Source organism: Bacillus rossius (genome assembly GCF_032445375.1).
Source record: "Bacillus rossius redtenbacheri isolate Brsri chromosome 9 unlocalized genomic scaffold, Brsri_v3 Brsri_v3_scf9_1, whole genome shotgun sequence".
Lineage (NCBI taxonomy): Eukaryota > Metazoa > Arthropoda > Insecta > Phasmatodea > Bacillidae > Bacillus > Bacillus rossius.
This window is the reverse complement of record NW_026962012.1, coordinates 16,214,500-16,232,803: the sequence shown is the minus strand read 5'-3', so window position 1 is coordinate 16,232,803 and position 18,304 is coordinate 16,214,500. Positions and strand designations below refer to the sequence as shown.

Here is an 18,304-nt window from a genome sequence, read left to right as displayed (position 1 = left end):
AATGTAATTCGAACTGGTCTCGGCCCCAATCGGTTGGGATCAGCGGGACCACACAGTTGTAATAAAACCGGAGCCAGGTCGGAACGTCCGCCTGTCCGTCGTGGTTTTAGTTTTCCGTGGCTGTGGGAAATCTTTGCAGTAGCTGCTGGAACGGTTCGTTAACGGAGACCGTGGCTTATTGTTTCCACTATGTATGTTCGTAAATGGTCATGTGTTCCCGCTGTCAGTGAGTGAGGGTCTGTGTTACACTCAGATTTCAGATTTCATGTATTCCCCCTGGTTTAGAGCTGTGTATAGGTATTGGCCTCGACCACCCTGTGAAGAGGTGTACCGGTGTGCCTGGTTGCAGGGGGGGCAGAGGGGCCGGCTCCGTGCAGATAGACGGCCCGGCCACGTGCGACATCTGCCTGCGCACGTTCGACGACATGGAGGTGTTTGACGAGCACGTGCTGAGCGAACACCGCCCGGGCCAGCGGTGGCCGTGCCCGCTGTGCGACCTGGGCTTCGACGACGCAGGCGCGCTGCTGGCCCACAGGGCGGGCGCCCACGCGGACGAGATGGCCGCCTGCCGCGCCTGCTCCGTGGGCGTCGGCTTCTGCTGCGAGCCGTGCGACGCCTGGTTCCCCACGGCCGCGGAGACGCGCGACCACTGCCTGGCCCACGGCGCCCTCGTACGTCCTTTCACCTGTATCTTTCATGTAGCTGTCCTGACCTTTTATTATCAACACCGCCATATTTATTTACAAGACCTGAAGATGCACAATCGGGCGTTTGGCTGTCTCGTCTGCGAAAAGAAGGATTCCCGTCCTTAATACAAGTACAGTAGAACCCCTATCATACACTTTTCAACGGAGGGCACAAAAATGGTGTATGATGCGGGAAAGTGTATGAAAAGGGAATGGCAATAATAACATTTTTTTTCAATCTAGCATACCAGCACAATATCTGATTAAACTTAAATACATAATGTGTAAATAATTGCATTATATTAATGAAAGCTATGAATTCATCATTATATATACATATAATAAAACCACCAGAAATGTAAAATACAGTCCATAACCAAGTAAAGCAGTCCTTTCTTGGAGGGGGGGAAAGGTCACCAAGCCTAAAATAGAAATTAAAAAAAAATTAGGCTATTGTAAAAAGAAAATCAGAAATTTTTGCTTGTTTGTTTCATTTTACAAACAACTTTATGCAACAGAACAATTTTCAATAAAATGTTAACTTGAGAAACGTACAATACAAAACAATCCGATCGTAAGAAAACAATAACAAACGGCTATATTCAGTTCAAAGATTAATGAATGCACAAAATATGAGATCCATGCCTTGGTAAAGCGCGTTGACCATTTTCATAATCATTGCTAGTTTGCGCCACTAGTCTCGCTTGGTGCTGGCCATAGATGCTAGTAGCGAGGTGCACAGTCTTCCTGATACCATCCATATCTATGGTGCGATAAAGTTATTTTCTTACGTTTGCAAAGGTAAACAATGAACGTTTTTCAAAATAAAGCATTAAAACGTATTTTTTCAGGAGGAATATAATAAAAAAAATTGTGAATTTTAAGACTTTTCCGCTTTGTAAAAACGTATGAAACGGGAAATTCGTGATTTTATAAGTGTATGTTCCGGGAAAGTAAACCATTGTAAATATAGTACTTTCGGCGGGACCAAAATTAATCGGCGTATGACACGGGAAAATGTATGAAACGGGAACGTAACATCGAGGTTCTACTGTATATGTTTCCTGTAAAACACCAATCACGACACAGAAACATGCATTCTGGAATTCGTCTGCGATAATATCCACGCAGCATCAGTTAAAACAATGCTCCTGTTGTGAATTTTAATTTTAAATATACTAAAACAATTGTTTTTTGAATACAACCCTAACAGCTATTTTTGAGGGGAAACTGCAGCCCACGGAATTGACACTGGAAATGGCTCGTAAATATATGAGTGGCCTGCGAACAATTTATAAGGGCAAATCCACACAGCGCAGTCCATCTACTCTACTCTACTTTATGGGTTGTCCGCATTGAAAATTTTAATCATCTACCAAAACGTCCAAAACGCATGTGTTCACAAAGCGAAGTTTAGCATTCAGCAGTAAAAGCTTCTTAATATTCTCCATCAGGAGGAAATTAAAAACGATGCAAAGGTTGATTTTTTTCCATACATTGAAGAAGTACTTTCTGAGGCAGGTATTTAGTAAACAAATTATTTGATTATCATTCATCACAAAAATGTCAAAAAAAATTTTCATTCGTTTGTCACTTGTATTAATATTTTCCTTCCCTTGAACGCTTGCATTTAGAAATTACTCCTGCCAGCTGTTAATTACCTAATTGAGCATGCCTAGTTGAAACACAGCAGCTGATATACCGACCAAAACCTTGCACACCAGCTTGGAAGGCTTCTTGGGAGAGCCTTGCTGATCTGTGGCATCACCCTTCTCGCTGACTGCTCAAGTTCAATGAACACCAACGTTTTACTCAGCACACAAAATCCTGACAATGAAACTGACTGATTTTAATAATGTCATGTAACTATGTATATATATATACACACACACATACATATATACACACACACACACACACATATACACACACACACACACACACACACACACACACACACATATATATATATATATATATATATATATATATATATAAAAATTATTTTAAATTAATTCTAATTTATTGTAAAACCATAAATCATTATCTACAAGTTTTGTCTGAAATAATTTGTTATACGACCTACCATTGCAGCAGCTCTGCGGGGATCGGAACGGCGGGAGGGGAGTGCCGTATTGAGACGAGAGCTCCCTCGCCATGCGTAGCTCTCGGCTTGGTCCGTACTGCTCGGTGTACGTGTCCCCTCAGGTTGTTGGTTGAAGTGATGGTAGTACATGCCGGCCTGCAGTGTCTGAGGGCTGGGACGGAGGCGAGTGTCTGTGTGCTGCAGGGGCCAGGACGGCTGGAGCCCGCGGCCTCCGCTCCGGGCGACATGACCTGCCTCACTTGCAACAAGTCCTTCAGCAACGAGGCCATATTCCGCAAGCACAGGAACGTGAGTGTCACCCCTACTAGTACCTCATTTCAAAGATACATTTCTTTTATCAATCTTTCTTTGTTTTTGTTTTGTTACATACTAATATATTAAACTTATAATAGTTTTAAATGTTGAATCTCAAAACTTGAACACTTCACGTTTTTACTCTGGTAAGCAGGTACAGTTTGTGTTTATCACTTCAACGGCTCTGCTGCTGTCTAGACTTACTCTTGACAGTGACAATAATGACCGACTGCTTCCTGCTGCAGTGGTCAAGCAGTTCACAGTTTTGGAACGACTGCATCGTATTTTAATTGTTTGCAACATCCACCCGTGAAAAATGTTGGGAAAAAAATTGGTATTTTCTATTTTGCAGAGTTTAGCATAAATGGGAAGCAAGCTTACGCCTATCTTGTCATTCAACACATTTCTCTTCATTGTTGTACATGAACTCATTTTGGTTGATTACAGGCATGCCAACTTCTCACCTCATTTTTCTTCCTGTATGTCTGCCTGAGTCATTTGAGCAGCTTGAAGACTTAATAGAGCTGTGCTTTTAAACAAACATGGGCTAAGCATGATGCATTGAGCAGAGCCAAGGCCTGTCAACAGGTGACTTATTCAGCTTGAAACCCGAGCATCTATACGTTCCACACCCAACATAATTTTAGGTTATGTTGGTTTTGCATCAGTTAGGAATGTGTAGTTTTGTGCAGTTGGATTGTGATTTACTGAAAAACTTGGGTAGATATTTGTAGGATAAGCATGATGGTCTGGCGACCAAACGTAAACAAAGCAACAGGTAGTTCCTTCAGGGCTCCGGAGTTGGGCATGGCGGCTCCTCAGGTTTGTTTCTACGTGGTGGGCGCTGTCTGCTGTTGACGTCATGGCCGGCGGCCATCTTGGTTCTTATTTTCGAAGCTAGGTAGCATTGATGTGTAGCGCTGGTGTTATTTTTAAGAATAAAAATCTGTATGATTGTGGGCGCGCCCTGAACACGGGGACACAAATCGGTAGGCCAACACTTCAGCCACTATACCACAGTGACTGCTGGGAGAAAGAATTAAGTAAGTGTGTGTGTGTGTGTCTATATATATATATATATATATATATATATATATATATATATATATATATATATATATATATATATATATATATATATATATATATATATATATATATATATAATGTTTCGAGGCGCCAAATTAAAAAAATAACATTGTCTGCTGGGGATCACTATATTGTGTAATGTTGCCAAGTTTAAATACTGCCATCTTTTCTTTCATACTGGCGGCACCTAATTTAAAAAAAATTCTAAAATACTGTCATTTGCTGTAGGCCCCTATCTTGTGTACTGGCTTGTGGCACCAAGTTCAAACCAGCCATCTTTGTTTTGGTTACTGGTGGTGCCAAATTTAAAAATTTCTAAAATACCTTTTTCTGCTAAGGGTTTTAAATTTAAATGGGAGAACCACAAGTTTTAAACTACGTGGCTGTCATTTTTTTTAGTAATGGCAGTAAATTCAAAAATAACCAGAGGGTGTAAAAGACTTTGTGATCGTCTGGTAGTCTTTGCCATCTTTTTTTATAGTGCCACCAAATTTAGAAATAGCTCAAATACTAAATAAGCCATTTTTGATCAATAATGTCTTTATATAAGCTGCCACTATAACAAAGTTATAAGCATTATTTTAGTAATATCTTTATAAGTATGCTTAATTTTTAATAGTGTTAGTGTACAGCCACATTTTTTTTTACTGTGTAGTATTCACTTAGTTTATTTTTCAGTATGATTAAATGTATTGTTTTATTTTTTTCTGTCAGTGTAAGCTATTTCTTTTCTTTTATTATTCATTCACCTATTAAAAAAAATTGTCTTAATTATTTAATGAAGTATTAAAAAAAAAAAGGAAAGGCATAATGTGTTTTCACTTTTTCAGTATTATTAAAAGCTCTTTATAGCTAAGTACTATACATTGGTAGGTACAGAGTAGGTATATATAGTTCATATGGTGGCACCGGAGGACGGAGGGGGATTCAGGGATTATGTCACTTCCTTCGACCATGCACACACGAAAAAGTGTCCCGTTACGTTCATCAGCCATGTCCGCACGAAAAAATGTCCCGTTACAGTAGTAGGATATAGTCGGTTCTGGGACAGGCGCAGGAACCAGGATCCGACAGCCATCTTGGATGACGTCATCGGCGGCCATCTTGGACTCAAAAATTCCCTAAAATTCCTTAAAAATGACTCAAAATGACTCAAAAATTCCCGTTTTGAGGAAAAATTTCCCGTTTTCGAGGGAAAAATTCCCGTTTCGAGGGAAAATTAGGATTCTGAAAAACCTCAAAAGTCGTTTTGCCTTAGAAAAAACCCAAAATCCTAAAAGCGGCTTAATAAACCTTAGAGCTAGCCACTCAATTAATAAAATTTTAATAAAAATATTAAAAAAAAATAAATGTACACTTACGCCTTGGAGCGCGTAGTCCTCGGTTTAAACCCGGCGAGATAAAAAAAATGGCGACAGGTCCTTCCTCCACAGAAGCTATCGGCAGACTGACCTCCCACCACTTATGTCAAGGTGTGTGTGTGTGTGTGTGTGTGTGTGTGTGTGTGTGTGTGTATATATATATATATATATCACCAGCTAGTATGACATCATGTCTGACATCTTGAAAATCCATAATTTTTATGTTAGAAAAATGGGAAAAAAATTAAAATTAATTAAAAAAATAACTAATCGAATTAAATAATAAAAATTAAATAAATTATTACTTAAAACCACTGTTGAACATATCGTTATGGTCACCATCTTGGATTATATTTAATTGTTGCATGTTTCGTTATGCCCGCCATCTCGGTTGAGTACGATGTTATCGTTACACTTTACATTATGACCGCCATATTGGATCCTATTACTGTTGCATGTTTCGTTATGGCAGCCATCTTGGAATCGTGTAATTATTTAGCTAGAAATTCGGGAAAAAATCCATAATTCATTAAATAAATCACTCATTAATTTACATATTGATTCGATCAGTTCCTGTCATTGGTTCGATACTCGATCGATGCAATAATGTTTAATTTTATGTAAAAAAATTATAATTTCAATAAACCATGTTCAAAATTCTTAAAGAGGCTTAAAATCCTCTACTACCATCATCCTATAAGCCATCATGTCCGCCATCTTGGAAATTCATAATTTCAATGCTAGAAATTCAGGAAAAAGTTCAAAATTCATTAAATAAATTTTGCAACCAATAAAATGATTAATTAGATCGACTTAGGTCCTTGGTACGATTCTGGATGCTGAAGAAAAAATAAATATAACAACAATTTAACATAATAGTGACAGGTTCGTAAATAAAACATCGCAAATTCTTTCACAAAATAAATTTTACTACAAAATCTATATTTTACTACAGGATCACTTGCAAAAGCCCTGCATAGGCGTGAAATGACGAATTCTTAGCTCCAATCGGTTTATACTAGACAGAGACCAACCAGAACCTTTACAGACATAGTCCTCCTCTTCTTGACAGAGTTTCTGGATACCGTTTTTAACAGTTTGCTTCACATCGTCAGAACTGTAAATTACTGCAGCTGATGTCTTGAATGCACACTTCCTCACTTCGTCTTCGAATGGATACGGCTTTCCATATATACAGTCCAACCACAAGTTATATTTTGATGGACCGTTTGTTGCTATCATCAGTAAGCTGATTGATTATGTCCTCTCTGATATCATCAAGAAAATTACAAATGTCTTTTGACTCACCTAACGTATTTAGATAATAGTAATCTTTCAATTTTCCACGAAATGCAGACTGCGCCAAGTAGAACCCATTATCATTCACTTGTAATGCACCGAACACAGTATTAGGTTTATTTTCATGTCCAGACGTTATAGCAATCGGTTGCTGCACATTGGTTTTCTTGCTTGTACGCTTACAAGTCTCCAATCTAAAGCGAGGAGACGAAATTTCTACAGGTAGTTCTTCAGTAGACACACGGACTTTACCGTTGCATTTTTTCACATGCCGTCGCAAACTATCAATACGTGTAAACCATTCATGACACTCATCACAGCGGAACTTTATGCGAGATGGATTCTTCTTGCATTTACTCCTCTCATGTCTTCGTGCTACATGAGAAAAAGTGAACGACATATCGCAGTAGCTGCAAGGATACCTTGCTGATGAAGACAAGCCTTTCAGACCCGATCCAGATACTGACGTTGCCGCAGTTGCGCCATCTCCAGGCATACTCTTATGAACATCAATGCATCGTTGTTGAATAGAAACCTTTACTTTCTGCCGAACAGCAGGACCTTTGCATGTCTTCATGTGCGTTTTCATATTATCTTTTCTGGCAAACTGCTTATGGCATTTCTCACAAACAATCATTTTACGATAAAGGTTCTTGACACATTCTCTCTTTTCGTGTCGTCGAGCATTGCTGTTGTTTGTGAAAATCTTGTCACAGTAACAACACCGATGTCCGTTAGTTGTTGAATCACCAGCCATTGAAGTCTCCATCGAGGCTGAAACGAAGTTCGTCGTGTTTTCCTGTGAAGCCAGCACCACCGGCATTAAATTCTCTTCTGCTGGTGGTACCACGACTGTTGAAGTCTCCTCCAGTGTTGTCAGAGGCGTTGCCGTCGGGATCTGCTCCAACATCGTCGGCGCTGACGTTTGAGTTCCTGTAGACGATGGTACAACATCCATCAAGTTCATCGTTTTAGACGGTAAAGATGCCATCGAGTTCACAAGAACAGGTAATTACGCGACTTATGCACCAGAAGAAACAAACTAGGTGATCCTTACACCGATAACGTCAGTAACAAACTGAGCGACCTGCTGTATAGGACTCGCTTATATACATGCACAGGATGGAATAATACGCTAGTCAAATCAAGAACCAATTACTATAATACTCGAGTCAAAACTACTTTAAAAATAGAAGCCCACTCAACGAAAAAGGCAGCACATTTGGAAGCAAATTCGACATATGAAATGGACACGCAATGCACGCACTTGCAGATTTCATCACAAAGTTAACATTTAAATTTCATTCAAGCGAAGTAGCAAGCCAATGTCACATCATCATATTAACATCCTATTGGTCATACTATCCTCAAAATTTCACAGTATTATAAATCACACCAGTTATAGACGGACTTATGGTTTCTAACACACAACATTTCAGTCATTTTTCTTTAATAAATTCATATTTTAAAATGCAAAATATACATGGTAAACAAAGAACCAGGTACGTAAATATTTTATATACTTTATGTACACTGTAGACGCCAAGAGCTTGAAAGTACATATGTAAGAAAGATATTTAATAAAACTCATATTAAATTGTATATTTATTCCCATTAATACACATCAGATCAAAAAAAGTAGGTTTTATTATATAAACCTCGCATTTCTTAGTTCATGTTTCTTTGAGGACGTATAAATTTTCAGCATTTCGTGAACCAAGTAGAAGTTTTAGCCTATTCTTCAATCATTTGGATTGTCTCTCGATGAACAATTGGTCTCATGTGCTACGGCTTCCATCTTCTTTACATATTTGTTATTATTAGTCTTAAAATCCACGCATCCGTGTCACTATCACAGACGCAAAGTTATCATCATCATCATCGTAGCTGTCATCAATATTATCATGAGCTGCATCAATATCACTCATTTTATGATATCGTTTCCGCATTTCAGTTGTCAGAGATTTACCACAATCTATGATCTTGTGAGCTTCACATTATTCTCTATTGTTTTGTAGACATGGTTAGTTCCATTCTCGTTTTCTTTAAAAGCCTGTGTGTCCAGTTTTATTATTTAATCCTTCAACCCATCATCCCAAACACAATTAAATCATCGTACCATATGAACTATATATACCTACTGTACAGTATTTTTTGATATTTATGCATGCAAAAATCTCTACAAGCATACTGGCAATGTTAAAAACTTTTCCCAAGCACAGGTCTCACTGCGCGGGCTAGTTGTGTTGCAGATGAGGCATTGGTAGGCCTCCCGACGACTCATCTCACCCCCTCAATGAACCTACACATGACATAATTGAAGTCTCAAATGCAAACAACCCCTCAAAATTAATTTATTTCTCCTTATATATATATAAAATTTCATAAAGTAAAAACCAATATGCACTGTTTGTATAGCACCATAATTGTACGGTCTCCGGGTAAAAATGTAACAAGTCACATTTTGGTGATTTTTATAGTCAACATGTCACTTAAACTCTTAAGTATACTCAGAATATGTAATGAATTTTTAATCATAGGCAACTATGTTGGTAAATATGTTGGTGAATAAAAGAATAATGCAAGAAAAAATTTTAAGTACTATTTAAATTCAATTTTTATCTAAGAGTTTTTTTGTTTCTCCTGCAAAAAAGTGAATTCTTGACTTGTTACCTTCTACCCGGAGACCGTCCAATTAATCATGTTGATTAACACAAAAAATTATTAAATATCCCAGGTTCAATTATATTTTATCAATTGGTAGATAACTTGGACCGTGTGGAATACCTGTTGATCTGCCGGCACGAGCTAGATGGGGCTGGACTGTGGGGCGAGAGCGGTCGTGAGCGCGGTGCCATGTCGTTGCAGCTGCACGACCCCAGGTGCTGGGACCAGTTCCGCTGCAAGGTGTGCCAGCGGCCGTGCCGAGACGCCGAGGCCCTGCGCAGCCACGCCGCGCTGCACACGGGCAACAAGCCCCACATGTGCGACATGTGCGGCCGCACCTACAACCGCTACGCCAACATGGTGGGCGCACTTTGCACTCCACTAGCAACTTGCACGACTTCTTCAATGTTTTCGGAATAAGTTTTTCCTTTCGTAAGGGGCCTGCCTACCTGGTCACACACACGGTGCGCAGAGCTTCAGAAAAAACAACGCGATTTCAAAACTACTCAAGATATCCGAGTGGGGTATGTTTACGAAAAGCATTTAAGTGTTCGCGGAGGCCCGAAAAGTACTTTTAATTTTGGATCATGTTTTTAAACTGTATTTCTAGAAGAGTTAAAATGGCTGAAACACATGTTTTCAGAGTAATTTTTGGCATAAAACAATCAGTACAGATTCTTGAAAGCACTTAAGGGACTTGCATTACACCTTTATCTTCATTTCCCCGTAATATAAAAATATGGTCACCGCTCAAATTTCACAGTTATCAATTGACGACGAGAAGACTGCGCGCCAGTCCAGAGGAGACACCGCGCTAGAAATACCATCGTGCATCGCGCTTATCATCCCGCCTCACTAACACACATACACCCCTGACGAGGCGGGCCCCTTAAAGTTCTCACCTTAGGGTAGAAGGGTAGAAGTTTTATAATTAATAATAACTAATAAGTCATAACCCAATCTAAAGGCTTAACAACAAAAATAAGGTCTCAGCATACTTTGAGTGGTCGCGACGAAGGTGGCCACCTGCATGCAGTGCCGACTTGCTTGCGGTGCCTGCGTTTCTTCCATGTATTTTTGCCCTTACGCATATGCATTGTTTGATTGTTTGTATGTCGTGCCCATCATTAAAGTAACTTGGGTCTGACATTCAACTTCAAAATTACACTGCCATACATTGGGCTCATTATGTACTATATTTAAAAAAAAAAATTAATTATTAAAAAGCTAACTTAACCTTTATCGACATTTTTATGTTTCATTGGTATGTCGAATCAGCATAAATATATGGCAAAACAGAAATTTTAAGCATTCGAGATCCATGTCGTGTTCCTTCGTTTTCTTTCCTAAAATTTGTTACTCCCTGGAGATGTTTTGCAGCCTGAAAAACTGTTTCACAGTCTGAAAAAATTACTATTAAAAATAGAAGCTTTGGATTAGCCTTCAAACAATTGTGTATGCAAATATTTATTTTTGTTAAAATAGATAATGTTTTGTTAAGTACATAAAGCACTACTGACAATTGTGTATATATACATGTTTCCTGTTGGTGGGTACCTGTAGTAGGAAATGTAATTTTTCTCAAAAATAGGTATTAATTGTGTACTAAAAAAATATTACCTATTTCTCTGCTTAGATAACTTCTAGTATGTAACTTCTCCTGTAAGTAACTTCTCCTGTATGGAATTGTTTAAAAAGTACAAAATACCATCTAATCCAAAATAAAATTCAACAAAATTTTCCAAATTTTTTCATTAACATCATTAAAATTTGTAACATAATTTCACACCGTACTTGTATTTTTTGTTTACAGATCTGTAAGATTTACTGCTTAAAATAAATAAGCATTTATACATTAAACATAAATAACCTAGAATCTGTGTTCATTGCAGAAGCTTGGCTAAACTTGGCTGAAAGTTGCAGGAAACAAATGTCATTAATTTTTGTTGTTTACCAAGTTTTAGAAAGTGTTGTAAACAAGTTGCAGCAGCAAAAAATATGTTTGGTAAATAGCACAAACTTATAAAGCTTGCCAAGAGATTGGTGCTACATAATTTCTGATATAATGCTGGTTGTCGATTGATTTTAAATTTGTGTTTTTACAATTAAAGTATGGTTTTAATGAAAAATTTTCAAAGTAACTTTATTTGTAAAAAAAGTTCTATTGCATTATATGAGAAAAATTGTTGAAATTATCCGTATAGTATGCTATTTTTTCAGGTCTCTTCTATTGTCTTTTGTTGCTTTCTTTGATCCCGAAATTGGTAGAGTTCAAATGTACATTAATTGTTGAATTATTTGTAATTTGACACAAGGACATTACTTGAACATCGATAACTAAAAATCTTTATATGATCAATAATTGTTGTAATTCATTTTGATATTTATTGCAAATATTTAACCTTACAGCACTGATTACTTAACTTGTTCTAAAATATTTCACCACAAAATTAGTTAGTTATGAAATTTTTTGGATGAATTTTAGAATTTCTTAAGCTGATATTTACCTAAAACTTTATACAAAATAAATAATGTATCAAAACGGGAAAAGTTTTTTGAAATCACTAGGATACCCCTAACTATTACGTAAATTTAGTAAGCAATTAGCCAGGTTGAGAGGTTCCGAAAAATGTGAATTTTTTTTTTCTGCATGCCCAGTCACTAAGGTTTTTTTTTCGTATGTGATAACATGAAATTTTTGTCACGATCTTTAGATGTGTATTGACTTGGAATTTTAATCAGTGGAGTGTGTTTCAGTACCATTAAAGTTAGTTTGCGAGTGCGAGTGACTGCTGTGCGTGCGGCGGTGAGAGACGGCGGCTGGTGTTGCAGCTGAAGCATCGCAAGCAGCACAAGCCGAGCGCGCAGTGGAAGCACCGCTGCCAGCCGTGCGACAGCACGTTCGAGCACATGCGCGACCTGTCCGCGCACATGCAGTCCGTGCACGGCCTGAGCCAGACCGGCGCGGACGGGGTCAAGAAGAAGCCTGCCGTGAAGTGGGTGTGTCGCTTCTGCGGGAAGGTCATCTCCACCAAGCTCAGTCTGCAGGTCGGTGCCCCGCGTGCCTGCCTCTGTGTCTTGTCAGTTCAAGTTGCAGTCGGGTGGGCGCGACTGTTGTGCGACCTGCCCAATCATTCAGGAGGTGGCAACTATGGCCGTCAGATTCGCAGCTTTGTCAGCTCATTGTTGCAGGTACTCCAGCCACTGAGAAACCACTCTATGGCCGGGTCAGCATGGCCACAAGCCGTATGACCTGTCCCGTCGCTCGGGGTCTGTGGGCGAGATACACCTAATAGATAGATAGTGAGAGTGGTAGTGTGCCTTTTGAACAGAGATGGCACAAAGTCCCTATTACAATAAGCAATACACCTGCCTCCCTCTGGTTTACCTGAGAGGATACCCTAAAGTTTCCATCTGGCTAACTGATGACCAGGTGATGTCGGTAGGCAGCTGGCGTGTGTGGTAGCGCGGGAGCGGGCAGCGAGAGCATGAGGGTGGCTGAAGGTCTCGCTGTCCTGGAAACACAGCGTTTTGTTTTATAACCTAACTAAAAACTTAGTGTATGTGGGAGGGGTCGTTTGGAAAGACTCTTAAGTGTGTCTCAGGCCAAAGCCTTTACTTCTAATCATGCAGGGTTTTTTTTTTAGCCATGCAGGTGTGGTAGCATGCATAATGTGCTAGAAGGGGATTGGCTAGCTATGGCAACGATTTATGTCATGACTAACTCTCCTCACTCGTAACTGTAGACTTTAACTGGATAAGCTGGACCCAGGTAAAACCGGCATTGACACAGGGAAACCCTAGGCTCTTCATGCAGGTTACAGAAGTCATGCATTGCATTATGCATTAAGCACTAAGCAGGTTGTTTACAGGAAACAGAAGAATAGTCCAGGAAAAAGAGTTGGTCAGGGTAGAAAGATACTACTAAGCAAGGGGCGGGAACTGGGAAGTTGATGTCTACATTGGTTTGGGTGGTGCTGGTTTTTGGGGGGCAACTTTCATCGTTTTCCACCCGGCTACCAGCCAGCGTGAACTTAATACTAAGAAGGAGAAAAGTATATAGTACATATTAATTAAATTAATCTAACCTAACTAAACTTACCGTGTCCATTCAACACTGAGCACTGCTAGTCAGAGCATGCCACTCGGTATCCGCAACTCAAAGTTGTATGTTTGCGCTATAGCATAGACAAGTACGTGATTGAACAACACTACTTCAATACTGCGATTATAAGTCAGATTCAATGTTGTATATTTGCACTGAATGCATCAGCAAGCACAGTATGGTTACTCTACTGTTATTAACAATAATGTAATACTGTATATGTTTTATAAGTGCTAACATGTGTGTGTGTGTGCGCGTGTGTGCTTAGTTTACATGATCAATTTACGGTATATTTTTAAGACAATGTTTTGTGTTTTAGCTTGCAATTCAAAATTTCATGCCTTTCAGAAACACAACCAGCGCTGAAGGTGAAGCCTGCCGGGCTGGCATAGAGTCAGCCCTGACACAACAGGCAGTGAACTTCCGGGAGCCAAACTTACACCTGCATGCTCCTTTTTTTATTTTTGATGTGTAAACATCTTAGCTATCTGTACACGTCATTTTGTGAAAATGGAATGGAAGTCGATGAATGGAAATGTGGGACAGAGATGGCGGACCACACATGTAGCAACATAAACTATTATATAGTCAATTTTTTAAAAAATTAGGGTTCATAACAAATGTATTGGTGTGCCAAATGAAACTTAATGGTAGTGTAACTACCCTGGCATATATCTGATAACGTAAAATAGTAATAGTAAATAGTAATCCAAAGTTTTAAAATACATTACAAAAATAGCACTACACTGTTGATAACACACAGTCTCCTCCCTAAACTTGAATTGTTCTGACAGCTTAGTGGCCTTAGTGGTAGAATGCGAGGTTGTTAGTTTAGGCCTTAGGGGATAGGGTTTAATTCTCACCATTGGGAATTTTGTTTTACTTTTTCTTCATTAACATTATACATAATATTATAATATTATAAAATAATGATGTTGAATCATCTCAGTAAGGTTAAGGTTTGTTTGTAGGAAATGTTAATGTACTGAAGTCAGTTGTTTAAGCACAAAAAAATTTACAAATATTTACTGACAGTTATAATATGTGTTTTAAAATGATTCAGGTTAATATTTTAGTAATGCCATAAGTATATCTTCTAACACGTGCAAAAACTTTATAGTATTACAGTAAAACACCGTTTTAACGAACTTCATTAAAGCAAACAATTCATTACTACGAACTATGCCTTTGGTCCCGTCAGACGTCCATATAACATAACGTAAAAAAATTTCACTAGTACGAATTTTCTCGCTCAAATTTTGAAAATATTCTATAAATATTCATTTGAACGAACACTTTTCTGCCCGGCACGGTAAACGACAAACGATAAAATCGTTGCCATTCACCCACAAACTGCCATCTTATTTATGTAACTGTTTAATGAATTTCAAAAAGACAGGCAGTATTTAAATTAAATTCTTTGTCGAAAATCAAGTTCAAAGCTAGGATCTATTGCACTGCAACTTTTAGTTTGAAAAAGACCCAAAAGATAGCACCATGTTCGTAATGCTCTAGAGAAACAACAAAATGTTAAGTACCGGTACCGTGTTTTATCGCATAATCGTTGCACATTTTATACTAAAATCAAGTTTGAAAAGTAGCAGTGTGACGTTTATGCCAGAAAAGAAAATTTTGTTAGGTAAAGTTATTCATAAAAACAACCCAATCATGGAAAGTACGTTTATTTAAAAAGTGAAGTATAAAAGAGCACGCAAAACAATTTAAATTAATAAGTCATGCAACAAAAACCTTTCTTCAACTTTAAATAGAAAAACATAATCTGTGAACTATCGTTTTGCTATCACACTTACCACGAAAGAGTGCAGGATTAGAAATGTAGTTGATTCAGCACTCGACAGAGAGCGCATGTTGCATCCAATCGGCGAGATATCGATATTCGACTACGTGTGCGTGCTCTATACGGGAAGCAACAAACCAAACATGAATGATGCCAACTAGTGCTGGCTACATTTTTTAAGGGGTACTCCGCGGCGACGCAAACGAACAGATAAAGGTTATAACGTTTAAAAAGTCTTTAAAAGAAAATTTACACATCAGATAACTTCATATTTCCATTAATTAAGTAAATAAGTGGTAATGTCGGAATAAATATTAGATTCCTACACAAAGTGCTTTGAATCTATTAGTGGGACCAAAAACATCATGCGATGTTTACACGAGAGGTTTTTTTATCCAAATTTTGACGCCCTAAAATATTAGTGTGGTGATTATGCGCGTGCGACGATTATGTGACAAAACAGAGTACCTTTGACGCCATGTTCGTTCAGCACAATTTTCCTGGCTAATTAATTATAGGTATTTTTATAAAGTTACTATTATATTTTCTTATTAATATTTAAGGTCACTTTCACTACGCGTTTACTTTGGCATACCGATATGCTTGGTACATCCCCCAATATTTGCGAAACATGCACAGATGCATGTTGCTTCGTGTGGGTCCGCCATGTTAACAACTTCAGTGTATGCTATAGCAGTTTCTGCATGCATGCACATTGAATTTTCAACCAGTCAAACTTCCGTTATGTAATGCATGCTTATTTCATTGCATTTCTGGTGCATACTAAAAATTTCACCCTCAACTAGCCTAAAGAATATAACCTCAAAAACGCAGGCAATGATAATTCTGGTCTAGGGGGAAATGTCACATGTTCTGCATTGCGACGCGTTCAGTACCTACTCCTATTGTTGAGCTTTCCCTGAGAAATCAACAAATAGTACCATCTTGTTCAATAGAATAATAGGGGAGTTTTAAAGGGGAAAAATATTTACAGTTTTTCCCGAAAATTAATATTTTTCCTATATTTATCATGCTCTGCATTATTTTTTAAGAATTCTCTATTATTTTTGGTGTCTGAGTTTCGTATCACAAGTGACTTGCAACATGAGAACACATGAATTTGCTCGTTACCGAGGTTAGATGTTTGCACATGTCTGGCGAGTAATGTGTGCTATCACATGTTCAGCAGCCATCAAGTTAGTTTTGTCCGGTGTTCAGTAAGGAACTATGACAGAGTGCTACGTTGCAGGACCACGAGCGCATCCACACGGGGGCCAAGCCCTTCGTGTGCGAGTGGTGCGGGCGAGAGTTCCGGTCGCGCCCCAACCTGCTGCAGCACCACCTGACGCACACGGGCGACCGGCGCCACGCCTGCGGCATCTGCGGCAAGCGCTTCTCGCGCAAGTCCTTCATCACGCAGCACATGCGCGTGCACACGGGCGAGAAGCCCTTCGTGTGCGACATCTGCGGGCACCGCTTCACGCAGGCTGGCGACATGCGGCGCCACCGCAAGCGCCACGCTGAGGCGCGCGAGGAGGTGGCCCTGGTGCTGCAGTTGGACCCCCTGCAGTAGCCCCCCTGTACCTTCCTGTCCGTTACTCTTGTACCTCCCAGTATTTATTCCATATTAAACAATTTTTAATGCATGGTTCTTGTTAAGTTCTCTTGCAATATGTTTTAACTCGCGGTTCCGACATCACACCATGTTATTGCTGCCTGGCCGCTGCTGTGTTGCCAGATGTACGTCTGCCTTGCACACCGCGTTGATGCCAGTTGTTGTATGTGTGGCCATAACACCCCTCCCCACTAGAATGTAACTTAACTTCCACTGATCACTGGTACCGGAGGGGACATCGAGATATACGCCCACAGCTGGTAACTGTAGCTCTGGTGGGGAACCTGGTCAGGTGAACCGCCTCTACGGAGAGGTAAAGCTGCTGGGCACGACGCTTCTGGAAAGCCCAGAAATGGAGAGTCTGGTGCTGAGCAGGTCGTACGGGTAGCAGCATCATGAAGGGGAGGCGAAGCTGCTGGTGATGAGCTAGCCACTCTTGCAGATGTAGCACAGTCATTTTCTTGGTTGGATGGTGCAGGTGACAGTGTTGACGTTGTAGCACCAGTTTCTTCCTGTGTATCAGGTGAATGTGTCTGATGCCTGTTTTGATGTACAGTACCCAAGGGATAAGCCGGATAAGCCACCCCCAACGTTGATGCAGCATGACTATGTCCTGACATGTGAGCACTACATCCCTCAGAACTTCTGTGGAATAAATAATGGTAATACAGATGGAGGTGCACCTGTATCGACCATCCTCGTGGGGTCATCAACGTCATCTCCAGGTTCTTCAGCAAATCGTCGACGTACATAGTCAGCAGAAACGTTCATGGCCAGCAACCCAGAGTCTAGTCGAATGTCATAGGCTCGAGCTCCAGAATGACCATGTACTATACCTGGTACCCAACTAGATTTGCTTGAACTATGCTTCATCATCCATACCAGTTCCCCGACTTGGAGTGAGGGCAATGTCACCGGTGTTGGTGCGTCAAACTCGGATGCAGGGTGTAGTTGAGTAAGATGCGTACTGTCTTTCCACAGCACTTGTAGGACTATACGAGACATGTCAAAAAGATTCCCAATTAATTTACTAGGCCTGCGCAAATATTGTTTTTTTTAGTTTGAATCCAATATGCATATCAAAACCAAATTATTTGCAAATATCAAATTCAAATATTAAAAATGAGTTTTAAAACCCCCCAAAAATTTTTATTTTTACAATATTTAACAACTTCTGTAAAATTAGACAAATAACACTCAAGTGAAAGGTTGGTTAGGTTAGTCAACTACAATAATTATATCGAAAATGTTTGTAAAATATTTAAATTATGAAAATTTTTTAA

General features: G+C 39.3%; 1 protein-coding gene across 1 annotated transcript in view; it reads left to right on the top strand.

Annotated features, from left to right (window-relative positions):
• The window catches only part of LOC134542645 (zinc finger protein 16-like), a 36,328-nt gene extending 19,276 nt beyond the window's left edge, over positions 1-17,052 (top strand). The window contains exons 7-11 of the mRNA XM_063387051.1: positions 350-671; positions 2,977-3,081; positions 9,705-9,863; positions 12,336-12,551; positions 16,656-17,052. Of these exons, the coding sequence (XP_063243121.1) occupies positions 350-671; positions 2,977-3,081; positions 9,705-9,863; positions 12,336-12,551; positions 16,656-16,979 (1,126 nt within the window). The 3' untranslated portion in view covers positions 16,980-17,052. The remainder of the gene's footprint in view (positions 1-349; positions 672-2,976; positions 3,082-9,704; positions 9,864-12,335; positions 12,552-16,655) is intronic.
• The last annotated feature ends 1,252 nt before the right edge of the window (positions 17,053-18,304 follow it).